Below are 15919 nucleotides of genomic sequence, written 5' to 3'. Positions count from 1 at the left end.
TACCTCCTTGAGCCAATTTTTTTGGGGGGGCATGTTGGGGGGAAGTCCTGCTGCACAAGAGGAAGTTCTTTTGTAGGCCTTCTGTTGATGGGATTCATTAGCTGAATCCCACCCATTATTATTTTTATTTATTACCTGTCCTATACCCTAAGGTCCCTGGGCAGATTACAACAATTTAAAATGTAGTTTAAAACAGTTTACCGCAACTCTAGTAACCCCTGACTAATGACCATTCTGGCTGGTGCTGTTGAGAGCTGGAAAATATCTGGAGAGCCGCATAATACCCTTCACTGCCTTAGGTTTCCTTCTGTCCTACCTCCAGTTGCAGTCAGTCACAATCACTTAACCTATCAGAAAGTAACCTCTTAACAAGAACAGCATTGCTCCAAATCACGCTATCAAGTCTACAGGGAGCATTCCTAATTACCGGAAAAAAATATATAAGGTAGTCACACTCACACTCATTTCACAGTAATTGTTTAGAAGGTACCTGAATGCTTTGCCCCATGACTTTCTTTCTAGGTGGGCTACAGACTTACTTAAAAAAGAAAAAAGAAAACTCCGTCATTGATCCCTGGCCACAGGCACATATACCTTAAAATTTAACATGTACCTAAAACTTTTGGGATAATTCTTTCAGTCCTTCTCCCTACCTGCAGAAATCCCGAATTGCATTTCTTAATTGCATGCATGTTAAAAGATGTGCATGTGATGTGCTCAGTGCTTGAAAGGCAAGTATGATGGATGCATATGTAGAATTTTTCCATGAAGGAGCTCCCCCACTAAGGCCCCAATTACTTGTTTGGGAAACTGAACTATTCTTCATTTTCCTCTATAGTGAAGCTTATAAAATGCATATGGAAAATAGATGTTATCATTATTTAGAAATGGCTTTTCTATGCACTACGATAAACTAGCTTTTCCTCTTAGGATTCTGATCTTATACAGCCATTGTTGTGCTCCTAACTTTATACATTCAGCCAATATTTTTCTCTCTTGAAATAAAAATATATATTGTAGGCACCTTCATCCCTCATGTTACATTTTGTCAGTGTTTTTAACATATATACCATAAAAAGGTAAGAGTAAAAGACCCCTGACAGTTAAGTCCAGTCGCAAATGACTCTGGGGTTGCTGTGCTTATCTCACTTTACTGGCCAAGTGAGCCGACATTTGTCCGCAGACAGTTTTCCTGGGTCATGTGGCCAGCATGACTAAGCCACTTCTGGTGAAACCAGAGCAGCACACGGAAACGCCATTTACCTTCCCGCCGGAGCGGTACCTATTTATCTACTTGCACTTTGATGTGCTTTGAAACTGCTAGGTTGGCAGGAGCTGGGACCGAGCAATGGGACTTCACCCCGTCATGGGGATTCGAACCATTGACCTTCCGATCGGCAAGCCCAAGGCTCAGTGGTTTAGACCACAGCGCCACCCGTATAATATATATAACATAAAATCATGGAATCACATGTTGGATCTCTGCCTCTTTCTTAACCGTGTTACCTTCTTTCATCATGCATTTTATACTAGAATTTTCACCTCTTTTCTTTTAAGAATTTATATATTTTAGTACACCAGACAAAGGGAAAGTTTTCAAGTGTTAACATCTGGTCTGTGTGTTTGGGGTGGAATACTCTAATCTAAACTATATTTGGCTGATGCTAATTGATTTCAAATTTTTTGGAAAATTAGTTTCAGTTGCTTTATTGGCCCTCATTGCAAGCCCTCTGCTTAGAGAAAACATTTTGTTTTCCTATGGATATTTCCAGTTGACTGGACTGGTGCTGAGTTTGTTGCCACAGACAGGAGATGAACAGTTAAACAAGTAGAGAATATTCTGTTCCTTGGTTTTAAAACTCCTACATAGTTCAAACACCTGATGAGACAATCTCTCTCTAAGTACTCTAAGATTCCAACTTCACGAAGTCTTTTGACAAGGTTTCAAGAACTCCCACTACAGTCATCACACAGCAGAAGACAGGTCTTGATTTTCCTTCTATTTTGGACACATAGCTGGAGAGACGTGTGTGGGCTTAAATCTCTAACCACTGATTTTCTCCAAGGGATTGACTTTTGAAAATGCTTCTTTAATAAGCAGCCTGCTTTTTTCTTGCTTGTGTGTGATGAAAAGCCAGACACAAAGCTCTAAATCATTAAAGAGGATATTTACCCTTCAAGTAAAACTATATATATATATTGCCTGGACTCCTATTACATAAGAGCCTTGCTGGATCGGATCAAAGGCACATCTAGCTTACCATTCTTTTCTCACAGTGACCAACCCAGTACTTCTGGGGAGTCCTCAAGCAGGACGTGTGAGCAACAGCAGTCTCCCCATTTGTTCTTACTGGTATTCAATGGCATACCGCCTCCAATACTGGAAGTAGCACACAACCATCATAACTAGTAGCTTTTGTTAACTATCTCCTCCATGAATTTTTCTAATCCCATTTTAAAGCTGTCCAAGTGCTGGCCATCTTGTAGTAGCCTATTTCATAGTTTAATAATGTGCTGTGTGAAACTGCACTTCCTTTTGTCTGTTTTGAATCTTTCAGTTTCATTGGATGATGCCAGGTTCTAGAACACTCTTTGGTTAGGCATTAAATAAGTGGGGTACTGCAGGGTTCTGTCCTGGGCCCAGTGTTTTTCAACATCTTTATAAATGACTTGTATGAAGAAATAGAGGGGGTGCTCATCAAACCTGTAGATGTTACCAGATTGGGAGGGGTAGTTAATACCTCAGAAGATAGAATCAGGATTCAATATTACCTTTACAGATTGGAGAACTGGGCCAAAACTAGCAAAATGAATTTCAATATGGACATATGTAAGGTTCTATATTTGGGAATAATCAGATAGGGTATAGGGCAGGGGTCTGCAACCTTTAAGACAAAAAGAGCCACTTGGACCCGTTTCCGAAGAAAAAAACAACTGGGAGCCGCAAAACCATTGCGACATTTAAAGCATGCGCGCCGCTGCCCTCCGATCTGACAGCGGGTGGGAAGGTGACGTCGGGACGGTGCGTGACTAACGCACGCACCGCCCCCATGCGACGTCACAGCCAGTACAGCGCCCGCCACAGTGGGGAGTGTCGGGGCGCACAATGCGCCTCCTCCCCTCGCTAGTATCCGCCCCGGAGCCGCGGCAAAGGTGTAAAAGAGCCACATGCGGCTCCGGAGCCGCGGGTTGCAGACCCCTGGTATAGGGCATTGTAGGATAAGGCATTGTAGTGACTTGACTGGTAACTGCCCCACATAGAGAAAAAAGACTTGAATTGTAAATTCATTTGATGCTATTAATTTGCCATGAACATTCTCTTTGTCTTCTGTTAAAACAAATAATTGCTGTACAACCTGATGGGAACATCTTTTCTCTTTACCATTACTGTTGTTGAGTATGAACTCTGTGAAATGATGACTAGAGGGAAATGCTTATTCATGCTGCCCTCCTGAACTACTGAGACATAGTTAACACTCCTGTTTTTTGAATGATTACATATTTCACCTTTTCTGATTCAATAAATACTATTCCCTATCTTAGATATGTAGCAGGCTAACAAGAAAAAACTAATTGCTTTCTCCCACCCAAGAGGAACAATGTAATTCAATATTCAAAGAGGCAGTTAAAACCATGTCCAGTGGGAAAGCTGTTGCATAGAGGAAGACTCATATTCATTTTACAGTGGGCATAATCAGTTGCATTTTGAAGATTTGTAAATTTGTTGTCTTTTTCAGAGCTCTGTGGCTACATACCAACATGGTTGGTAGCCCTGTTGGCATGAAACTCTGATGCCCCAACCCCCTTCTTGGAGGGACTGAGCACTTGCAAAAGGGAATGTTACGGTGGACAGTGCATTTAGAAGGTGGGCCCCGGAGAGTAAACCACGCTGCTGTGGCTGTTGGACACAAAGTCTACTCTTTTGGCGGTTACTGTTCTGGGGAAGACTATGAGACACTGCGACAGATCGACGTTCATGTATTCAATGCAGGTAAAATGAGTGTGGCTGCAAAGGACCTGAACAAGTAGCACTTTCATACGATTGAATGTTGTGATTTTGAGATCTTTAAATCCAGGGTCCACGTGCTGTTGCAAACAAACCCAGCTGCCTTATTTATTCAGTAGTATTCAGTTAGCTGTTAAACATAGATGAGGTCACTAAGAATTTAAAAGTATCAAAAGCTGGAATTGTTCTTAAGGAGCATGGAAACCAGCCATTTCACACAACATGAACATTATATTTATTTGTTGTTTATCATTTATATATCAACATTCATTATAAAAAATATTAGAGCCATGAACAAGAGGTTAAAACTTAGAATTACAATACATTAAAGTATAAGATTGCAATAATAATATACAGCAGTAAACAAATCAATGCATATATTTTTATATTAAAAAAAATACATGTATGCATCCTGCTGAAATTTCACCTCTTTGGGAACTACTTGCTGTCTAGGAAAAGTATTGTGTATGAAGTGACCTTTAGTATATCATCAGAACAAGTTTGGGGAACAAATGTTGGAGCAAAGCTTCGTTGTAGGAAGTGCTGAGGGAGGAAAAACTCCCTGATTTATGATTTCCCTTTCCAAGATATTTTGATAACCTTTAGGTTGCCTTGGAGAAGGAATAATCCTTAAAATGAGTCATTGGTTGGGAAATGATTTGCTGCTGTGGAAAGAAATGGAACATTATTTACTTGTTTAAGCCAGAAGTTATACTGTATTAAAAATCAAACATATTTGCAAAAACTCAAAGGGGTTATAAAAACCGTCAATTGTGTGTCCTAGGAAAAAAGAGTTTCACACATTTGCAGCCGCAAAAGCAAAGGCGATTACTTTTTAAATTAGATTTATTTTTCTGATGGCTAACAGAACTTCATTTATTTTATTTTTTTCTTGCTAGATCAACATCCCTTTCCAAAAACAAGCTATCCAAGTATTCATTGCTTTGTTTTCTTTATACAGTGAATACTGGAATAAGTGGTAGAGCTTCAATAACACTATAAATTATGGGATCTTAAATTGTAAGGGCTTTCCCTATAACTACCATTCTGAACTGGAGTACATATCTGCTGAAATTACAAGATGGTCAAAATTTCCCTTATTGATTATTTAGTAAGAATCTATAGATAGCTTTCATAAATGAAAACATTTTTGATCATATAATTCATGGAGCAACCATCACTATATTTTAGTTTTCAGTACTGTGTGACATGAATACATCTTTCACTCTGTTATTAAATTGATTTTTTTTTTTACTGCTGTTACCATATGAAAATAATACAGCAGTCTGACACTAGCCGGTTGATATATAATGTATGGTAAGCATCAAGTAGAAATGATCGAAATGCAACCTGTTCATAATTCAGGTTAAGAAAACAAGCTTGTGTTCTACTCTGTTGCAACAGGTTGGTTCACCCAGATGTCACATTTACAACTGACCAACCCCAAGCTCTTTGGGGAAGGTGCAAAAGCCTGTTAATGATCCACTTGATGATGCATGGACAAGTCTCATCATTTAGTGGCAAACTTGGGTGCTTAAACAGGAATGGCACAGTATGACCTAGATGCTGCTGAGCTATATAAATACCTGATTTTACTAACCTTAATTGGAAGGTGTTTTTTTAAAAAATACATCTTTTACAGTTTTATTTGTTTAAACTGGGGAATCTCTTGGCAGCAGTAGTACACTATGGCATGGAGTTTTATGGAGCTAATTACAGATTTTCATTGTCATATGTGTAATATGCAGATTCCAGTGGAGAGTCAGAAGAGGGGAAGCAAACAGGAGTCTGGTAGGGCAGAGTAAGTTTCAACAGGACAGAGTAGTAGATTCAGTTATGAGAGACCCAAGCGCAAATACTCAGCAATGAAGCACATTAGCCTTCAGCAATTGTCTTAGCCCAATGTTCCGAAGAACATTGTTGTGAAAATAGACAATAGAATTGTACATTAGTTGATTACTGCTGTTTTTAAATGATTAATAAGAGTTGAATATTTTTACTTTTTCTAGTGTGCGCTGTCTTACATATTCTAATCTGCCATTCAGCTACCTATTTCACTATTTTAAGCTTTTACACTGTGTGCTTTTAACAATGTTTAACCATTACCCTAAATAGGCCTTCAAAGCACTTAATTTTTTCTGCATTGTACTTGTGTGTGTTAATTCTTTTAGAACTCTAAAATATATGTCTTTTTCTAATGGAGCAATGGTTGAAAATACTATTTTCATCAGGTATTCTTTATCTGGCACCAGCATCTATATAGTGTAACACATTTGCAACAGATTGTTCAGAGTGTTGGTGCTGACCTTTAAAGCCCCAAAACAGCCTCAGTCCAGTACACTCCCATCGTTCTGCCCAGACACTGAGGTCTAGCGCCGAGGGCCTTCTGGCAGTTCCCTCGCTGCGAGAAGCCTAGTTACAGGGAACCAGGCAAAGGGCCTTCTCGGTAATGGTGCCTGCCCTGTGGAATGTCCTCCCATCAGATGTCAAAGGAAAAAACAACTACCAGACTTTTAGAAGACATCTGAAGGCAGTCCTGTTTCGGGAAGCTTTTAATATCGAAGGACTATTGTATTTTAATATTTTGTTGGAAGCTGCCCAGAATGGCTTGGGAAACCCAGCCAGATGGGAGGGGTATAAATAATAAATTATTATTGTTATTATTATTACTAGGTGAACATCTTTCACATTCTCTTAGTAGTATAACCTTTTTAGCATCTTTTCATTGTTCTCTCTTTCTTTTTTATTTCCCCCGAGTAAAGTAATGTTTTGCAATCTTAACGCGCACGCACACACACACACACGAGAGAGAGAGAGAGAGAGAGAGAGAGAGAGAGAGAGAGTACTGCATGACAGCATTGGATTTCCTCCAACAATTATGACTTGTTAATCCAAGCAATTGAATTGTTTGTCAGTTAGTATCTGTGCATAGCAGCCTGATGCATAAGAGCAAGCCAGTCAAGTAACACTGTGGGCTTTTTCCTTTTAGTCTCTCTGCGCTGGACCAAACTACCACCAGTGTGGACAAACAGCAGGGACCATGTGAGGGAAGTTCCATACATGAGATATGGACACTCTGCAGTGCTTATTGAGGACACCATCTACATTTGGGGAGGCCGCAATGACACAGAGGGAGCCTGCAATGTCCTGTACGCCTTTGACGTCAGTAAGTGTTGTTCGCTGCTCCCCATATCCCTGGCTGTCACATGCTGCTGAAAGTGTATATTCTAAAAAGTTGCAGTTTTTCTCCAGGTTTAAACTGGGAACAGCAGTACTTAATCTTGTTGATTATAACATTTATAGAGACGTGATTAATATTTTCAAAGAACGTGGGAATTGTTGGAGACCCACTGTACAGTCTTCAGTCTTCATGACTGGTGCTTCATGGAAATTATGCTCTCACTACTGTGGGCAGCGCACAATGCAGGGAGACTGCGTACAGTAGCAGGAAAAGGGTATGTTGCATCAAGGGAAGGTGTTGGCATCTTTTTATTTCATTTATTAACCACTTCCTATGAAGCATTTTGAAGTGAATTTTCAATACAATAGAAGCCATATGCAAAACAATTGCATATCTAAAACCAGCTAAAATAGTTGCATGTGTAAGTTGCAGATCAGTTCAGATACTGATCAGAACTCTTCACATAAAAGGTTTGTTGAAAGAAAGTGTTCAACAGGAAAGAAGGAAACTAATCAGAAAGAAATAATGAGAGAACCAGTATCTTACAACCTCTCCATGCAATGAGAGATGGGCTCTCGATTCTAGGGCTCTCTTCCCAGGTCTAGCTAATTCTCTAACAAATTTGCTTTCTCGGTATCTTGGAGTTCATTCTAGGGAGCAAAACTAGATATCCATAGAATTCCGTTGTACATAGGGGCATCACACAGCTGCCAAACTGATTTTTGTTTGAGGAGTGGTGGAAAAAGCTGCAAGGGACTGTTGCTGTCCAGAGTCCTAGGCAGCCTTGGATGCACTTGCTTGTGCAATTTCCTACCATCCCTGGAAAGCAAGTCTACTAATCCTTCCCCTCTCATGGGAAAAGGTGGAAACCCTCTTGCATGAGTCACTTCAGGCTAGACAAAGCCCTGAAGCTATTCTGCAAGGCATTGTCCTTTGTTGGCTTGCAAATGCTATCTGTATTAGATGTCACAGCCTGCTCCAGTCTCTAGTTTCATATGTAGCTCTTGGCCGAGGTCTCTAGGGGTAGCACATGACTGGCTTTAGAAATCCAAGCATGGCACACATCCCACTAGGAGCAAGGCTCACTTTCCCTTTGTGCTAATAATCTCCACAGAGTTTACATTGACCTTGTGTTGGAATGGAATACTTATCCAGTTAATCTAGGTGGGTGGCTGTGGATGGAAGCCAGGTTGTGAGAGATTCTTGGGTGCTAGAGGATTATGAACAGGCCGCTCTATTCTGCTTCCTGGAATAAGCACTGAAGCTGACTGCCAACTGTGGTTAGGCAATCTCTTGCTTCTCCGAGGATTATCTGTGCTTCTTTTTATGGACTTCTGAGACAGGTGCTTGCTTTAACTTTACAGATAACCAGGCAGCCTTGCATTAAAAATATTTTTGAGGTACTGAAAAATACTCTCCTACAGTTTAATTGCTTCCCAAAATATTGCAACTGTTTCTTACTTTGTAATACACAGTAGGATAATAGTGAAATCTCACAGAATGTGAGTGGTGGCTTTACACAGTTTTTCAGGAACTATAAGATAGCTTCTAGAGAGGCAGCTGCTGTTCCACTGTCCTGTGTGGAAGAGAATGTATAAGTGGTTCCTTCCTTAAAAGGAGAGATATGTGTTTGTTTAGGATTTTTTCCCAAGGGCCATGCCCTTTTTCATTAATTCCTGAACATGACATTCTGTGTCTGCTAGTAATGGCTCATCTCTTTGTTTTTTGTTTTTAACATATTAGGCACGCACAAATGGTTCACACCAAAAGTTTCTGGAATGGTTCCGGGAGCAAGAGATGGACATTCGGCTTGCGTCTTGGGAAAGAGCATGTATATCTTTGGGGGATATGAACAACTGGTAAGTTAAGATCTCTGCTATTTGTGTTCAGGTCTGCATGAGAAATGGTACTTCCAAATCAAGTTATTCAAAGAGAATTCTGAGTGGTCCCTCTGCTCCCACTTCACTCCCCCCCCCTTCTTTCTTTCTTTCCTTTACCAACAGTTATATTTAAAGACATTTGTGAATTAAGTTAAAGATCACTGAAATGTTCTCTATTGTAACCCCATACTGTCACATCCTGATAATAATGCCAAACTTTCATTGTAGCTGATGAACTCCAGGCATGAGGCCATGTCCTGTGCATATTTATTCAGTAGGATTTACTCCCAAGAGTATTAGACTGTAGCCTTAGTCTACACCTAGGTTTAAAGGGCTAGATGTATTTAGAGCCAAAGTCTGCTTGCTGCTTATGCATCTCTGTGCTCCTTGCCTCTTAGAGAGCAAACTGCTGTACTGTTGATTGGTAAGTAAAAAGCAAAACTCAGTTTAGTCTATTGACATTTCAGGCATTATTGCCTTTGTTGTCAAGCCACTACATTTGTATTTTCCTCCTCTTTCTTTTTATGACAGGTTGCAGTTCTGAATGCTGTCCTGGGTTATTAACATGAAGGGCTGTAAACAAGTATCTTAGATCAAATTGTCAAACCTCTTAAAAGTTGGATTGCATCAGAAGGATGAATAGATGCTCATTTATGAATAGATGTTAATTTGTTCTGTGAACTGCCCTGAGACCTCTGGGTATAGGGCGGTGTATAAACTCAATTAATAATAATAATAATAATAATATGCACAGAAACAGTCCAAAGGGAGTCTAGTTCAAGTCCCTGACCTATCAGATGACTAAAAATTTCAAACTTTCTAAGAGAAGTCTGAGCAAATGTTAATTTATGCTTGGAAACAGACTTAGATTCTCTAAGTGTTGTCTTTCTAGATGACTTTCTAGTGTTGTCTTCACCATCTCTAGAGAGAGATTCCACAAGTTCCTAAGACAATCATAATTGTGCTTGTAAGATGTGCAGAATGTTTTCCCTTCCTGCTTATTATTGCAATTACTCTAAAATAGACCACCTTTGTTTTCTGGTGGTGACTGAGTTATTTGGAACAGATGGTGTCCAAAAGCCATCCATTGATTTGTGGCTGAGCAGAGATTTAACCTGTTTCCAGTACACAAGCAGCTGGATCTCACTGGCTTTTTCAGTGACTAGATCAGGCTTCCTCAACCTCGGCCCTCCAGATGTTTTTGGCCTACAACTCCCATGATCCCTAGCTAGCAGGACCAGTGGTCAGGGATGATGGGAATTGTAGTCTCAAAACATCTGGAGGGCTGAGGTTGAGGAAGCCTGGACTAGATCTTATGGCAAATGAGTTTGTTTTCAGTGGATTTACAGCATTAATTAAAGTCTGTGTGGCAGGGTACTGAAACAAACGAAAATATGGTGATGGGATTTAAGGGACTCACCAGCAAATCCAAAGATTTTATCTCTCTCCATGGTAGGTCCAAGTGTTACAAAACTTGGCAAACCCAGCAATCCTAGTATCTTTTACAGGTAGTTGCTAATTATGCATTCCTCTCAGAACATTTAGCTTAAGGCTTGTCTGGTCTGACTTAGTGACTCTTTAACAACTCCAACTGAGGTTAATGAGAGCCACTGATGTTTAGCACTTACTTAAAAGAAGGGCAAAGGGCAGCCTTTGCCATCTCACACCAGACATTCAGAACCAGTGTACTGTAAATCATGGTTTTAATCTCTCACTTTACTTCTTTTTTTCTGTATATAAACTGGAGTGGCATATGTATATTCAGTGTGTTGTTTGGATAGTGTGCACTGATGTGAGTCAGTCTGAACAGCTGCTTTGTTTTCTGAGCCACCTATTTCAGTTCCCTTAATATATTTCAGCTCCACAGGGAAATGCTGAAGAATTAAACTCTGTTTTTATCTCTAGAGAGCAAAATAACCAAGGGCCTTTAGAATGCCTGGCAGTGCTTGATCCAGCATCCCCACTAGTTAAATACTTTCTCTTTCTTTCAGGCTGATTGTTTTTCAAATGACATCCACAAATTGGATAGCAGCAACATGATTTGGAGTCTGATCTGTACAAAGGTCAGTATTGGTATTAGTATGTCTTTGGGTCCTGCATGTGACCCTGTTTGCCATTTAACTTTTGTCTGCTTTCGTTTGTAGTCAACAGAATTTTGAGCACCCAAAATCCCCTTTCGCCTACATCCCCTTTCATATCTTTTACTCCTAAAGTAACTTCCATTTCCCTTTGACTTACTTAACAGGAGTCTCTTGTTTCAGGGCACACCAGCTCGATGGAGAGACTTTCACTCAGCCACAATAATTGGGACAAAGATGTATGTGTTTGGGGGAAGAGCAGACCGCTTTGGGCCTTTCCACTCCAACAATGAGATCTACTGTAACCGAATCAAAGTATTTGACACAGACACAAACTCTTGGCTGGACTCGCCTCCCACTCCCCTCCTTCCTGAAGGCAGAAGGAGCCACTCAGCATGTAAGTCATCATTACACTCCATCGAGCGTGAGAAGTCTAATTAAGATTAAAGAGAAAGTTGTAGTTGGCCAATCAGGCACAAGTCTTCAGAAGATCAAGTAGTGGCCTTTGTTGTTTTTAGAAAGCAACAATGAACAGGGAATCAGCACATAAATCAGTCTTGTGCATCTCCCATTGGGAGAGGTGCCCATTATCAATTTTGGACAAGATGGAAAAACAGAGGACAAGAATTTGGAGTCAGTTGCTTACCTCCCTCCTTCCTCCAATATGAAATTATTTTTAATCTAATGTAAATGGACAACCTTAGCTCTGAATGTGGCATGCAATAACACATGAGTCCTGGTGGATCAGACCAAAGGCCCATCTTGTCCAGCATCCTGTTCCTATACTGACCACCCAGATTGCTTATGGGAAAATCATAAACAGAACTTGAGTGCAACAGCATTCTCCCCACTTGTGATTCCTAACAACTGGTGTTCATAGGGGAATAGCACAAAAACTTTTCAGTTGTAACTGATATGAAACTGAGCTTCGTTTTAGGTGTCCTGACATGTAATTTCTCTATTCCCTACAGTTGGCTACAATGGAGAGTTGTATATATTTGGTGGCTACAATGCACGTCTGAACAGACACTTTCACGATCTCTGGAAATTTGATCCAGGTATTTTTAATTGACATTCCTTCTTATTACTGGTATTACAGGAACCTCCAAGAATCTCTGCTGTGATCAGGGCTACAGCTATGCATTAATCACATTTCCTCCATGCCCCAGATGCTCCCATATGTTTTGTAGGATGTATATGTTCAACAGATGCATGTAGAATGTGTTCACAAACACATAGAGATTCCATCAGTAAGGAGTGGTGAGGTCTTGGACCCAGTTAACAGTATTAGCTGAAGTGGTAGTTGCTATATTGATTTGGAGCTCAATGCACTAATGGCAACATTGTACTCATGAGGAAGGGAAAGCTAAACAGCCACACTCCATAAAGCTCCAGGCATATGTCAGGGGCACCACATAGGACCCAGGTAATGCAACAAATACTGGTTCCTTAATCTGAGCCTGGAGTGAGTCTCCCTGACCCTGCAGCTTTTGTCTATGAACTGTTGCTGTCTCTGCCAACAGTAACAGCAATACCAGTACCTGTTCAGGGTTGTGGAGGCCAGGGGTTGACCGTGCAGTACTGCACAGTAGACTTTTGCATCATGCCTTTGATGGATGAGTATATCCATTAGGAGCTTCAAACCCTCCACCCTTTTATTTGCATCTCTCCGTTGGTAATGTGGCTGTGTGGTACTGATATGGCTCACTGCTAATGAGTTCTCAAATAAGAGATTCAGGAACCTCACCAAAATGCTGGAGAGGGTGCACCTCCACAGGCACATACCTCCACATGTGGTGGGAGTGTCCCAAAATCCAACTATTCTGGACAACAGCCATACAAGAAATATGTAAAATAACTAAGCAAGTAATAGACATCACCCCAGAATTGGCCCTACTAAACATCTTCCAAGACAACAATGCTCATTTACACCACAAAGAACTCATAACCCACCTGCTCTCAGCAGCCAGAAACACCATAACCAGACACTGGAGAGACCTGTCAGGAGTAAGCATGGACCAATGGTACCAAATAGTATGGGAAACAGCCCTACTAGAAAAATTAACTAATAAACTGAAACTGACACGGGGACAAACAGAAGAAGACGCCTTCACCCCGGTATGGCTCCCATTTATCACATACACAGCCCAACAGGACAATGACAATAATCCACCAACAGCATACAAATCAATATGGCTAACCTGATCCAAAACACCCACCCACCTCACTCACACACGAAAACAAAGATCACCACAGCCAATCACAAGCAAACAATCACACCCTAGGCCAACCCCAACCTCTCTCACCACCAAAGGAACACAAGTGAACAACACAAGCAACGCTGACACCAAACTCTACATACATTAAACATAATAGAAACACCGCCACCCGACCCCACCCCCATCCATCTTCCCTCTCTCCACCCCCCCTTTTCTTTTTTCTTTTTTTTTTCTTCTCCCCCTAATGCCTCAACAAATGAAATGGATTTGTAAAAATGTTACATGGAAAAAAAAAAAATACGAGGCACTACACTTCTGTAAAACAAGAAAATCCTTAATAAAATATTAAAAAAAAAAAAAGAGATTCAGAAGAGTGTAGCTTCTTCAAGATGATGTTTTATGGCCAGCTGCTTTTCGCTAGTGGGCTGATGCTCCCTGGCCAGGCTTCTCAGGAACTGGACACACACATGCACATGTGCACACATCGCCATGACCACCACCACCTTCCTGTGCATGGTCATGTTTGCTGTGCCACCTCTCAGTGTGAAAGGGCAGGATATAGCAGAGGCCTCCATAATGGTGCAGAAACCTCTTGGGCACCCTTTTCTTCAGCACTAGAAAGAATGGCAACCCTTCAGTGAGATTTTACAGACTAAAGTACTGGATAGTCCTAGCAGATCTAGCTTCAAATCCCTGCTTAGCCAGAGACTCGCTAAGCTCTGCTTTAGTTCATAAGATTGCTTTTCAATCTCAGAGGGCTGAGTTTAAAAATGAATGAGAAAAGAATTTTAAATTACCCTTGTATTCTGCACATACATCCAAAGACCCCACAAATTCTCTTTTCTGAAAAGCAGCTGAGACCACTTCAGATTGTTCCCGCTAGCTGCTTCAGCCCCTGTCTGCCACCTTCACTTTGACTTTCCCCATGCTGCAGTTGACCTGTAAGCTCCAAGCTAAGGCCGCCGCCACTACCCCTGCTGAGCTTGGATGGATTGATTGAATGTTATTGCTGTGGGCTCAGCCAGTAAGTAAGCGGCATGCCCAAGGAAACACAGGGTCTGTAGAAGTAGGGGGAAATCGGCAGGCCGGGGGGGGGGGGGGACTAAGAGGAGGAAAAAACACCCACCAACTCAGTGAGGACTGAGCATGAAAAACTAGGGGCTGTAGGATGGGAGTACCTTGGAAGAAGGCATGGCTGGCTGGAACACATCCATTGTCTGATCACTGCAGCTTGTGGAAGTGAATTCCTTACATTAATTATATGTAGGTATGCCATTGGTTTAAAATATTTATTTACTGTGTCTCATTACACTAATAACAAGGCAGCATACAATTAAATAATTCAATATACAATAAAAATGATCCAGTAAAAAGAACATGGCAGTTACAGTACCTAGGAATTGTTCAGCTGATGGCAGAGGCTGGAGAAAGCTTGAGCAAGTGGATGTGTTTTAACAGCGGGTGGAAGTTCACTGTAGTAGGTGTATACTACATGAGTAGGGAGCTCATTCTACAGAGCAGGGGCCCTCCTCAAAGCTGCCATGAAATGAATATGGCCGCCTCTGAATATTTTCAAGAATGGGCAGGCCTGTGTGGGAGAAGGCATTCTTTCAGAAAACCTGATCCAAAATTGTTTAGGCAAGGCTATCCTAGTCCAGAAACAGTCAAGGATAGCAAAAGGCACTCCTAGCCACTGAGGTCATTTTTGCCTCCAGTGACAACAAAGATGGATCAAGGAGAACTCCCAGAATATGTACCTGTTCCCTCGGAAGGAATGCAACCCCATCCAAAACAGGTATGCGCTCTAGTTCCTGGGAATCACTTGTGCACAGGAGTATTAGTATTTAGCTTCAGCCTATTGGGTCTCAGCCTGCCCACTCATGCATCCAGACACCAGCCTGGGGATTGCAAGGCCCCACCTTAAATGATGTGAAGTGATGCTTATGTATGTCCTCAGTTTACTGCCACACAGTTCCAGTTATCTCACCACACCTTAGTATGATGCTCATGGAGGAGGTTTGTCAGTGTATGCTCCAGAGAATAACTACGTCCTGCCTTTATTTTATTCATACAACTAACCTGCCAATCTCCACTCTCTATAAAGGAGAGAGGGTAGCAGGCATCTCTGTGGGGATGTCTCAGTGGTTATGGCTTCTGTACTTCAAGCAGTTAACCAATAGATGGCAGTGCACCCACATGTACTCTTCAAAAAGAAAGTTAATGCATAGTTCAATCTGCAGAATGTTTTCAGAAGATGCTGCGTGGTTTCTTAATTCTGAGTTCTACGGTTGTCACCTTCTTCTCATTTGCCCTCTAAAGCAATTGCTTTTTCAAGGGTCCTTATGCAATAAATATCCGGGGTTTTTTTAAGTGAAGTGCAAACCGGAACAGCTGAATGCTTTGAACTATAATATCCTTAGTCTTCCAAGAGAATTTGGAAGAGTTCCCTTTATTTAAGGAGTTGTGGTGTAATGTAGCATTTTCTTGCTTCACACAGTCCTGGGTGACTTGAAGGTATGAAATCTGTATCCTCCTCGTTAACTGCTGGAAATGTT

The 15919-nt window shown here is 41.2% G+C and overlaps 1 protein-coding gene across 3 annotated transcripts in view; it reads left to right on the top strand.

Moving 5' to 3' along the window:
- Positions 1 to 15919, top strand: part of KLHDC3 (kelch domain containing 3) — a 45615-nt gene that overhangs the window by 9584 nt on the left and 20112 nt on the right. For all 3 annotated transcript variants that reach the window (XM_080998176.1, XM_080998177.1, XM_080998178.1), the window contains 6 exons: positions 3738 to 3991; positions 6996 to 7172; positions 8931 to 9046; positions 11059 to 11130; positions 11329 to 11542; positions 12117 to 12203. In XM_080998176.1, the coding sequence (XP_080854302.1) occupies positions 3838 to 3991; positions 6996 to 7172; positions 8931 to 9046; positions 11059 to 11130; positions 11329 to 11542; positions 12117 to 12203 (820 nt within the window). In that variant the 5' untranslated portion in view covers positions 3738 to 3837. The remainder of the gene's footprint in view (positions 1 to 3737; positions 3992 to 6995; positions 7173 to 8930; positions 9047 to 11058; positions 11131 to 11328; positions 11543 to 12116; positions 12204 to 15919) is intronic.

This window comes from Podarcis pityusensis (genome assembly GCF_964106645.2).
Source record: "Podarcis pityusensis genome assembly, chromosome: 3".
Lineage (NCBI taxonomy): Eukaryota > Metazoa > Chordata > Lepidosauria > Squamata > Lacertidae > Podarcis > Podarcis pityusensis.
Note: the sequence above shows the minus strand (reverse complement) of the source record. Positions and strands in the feature narration are given on the sequence as shown.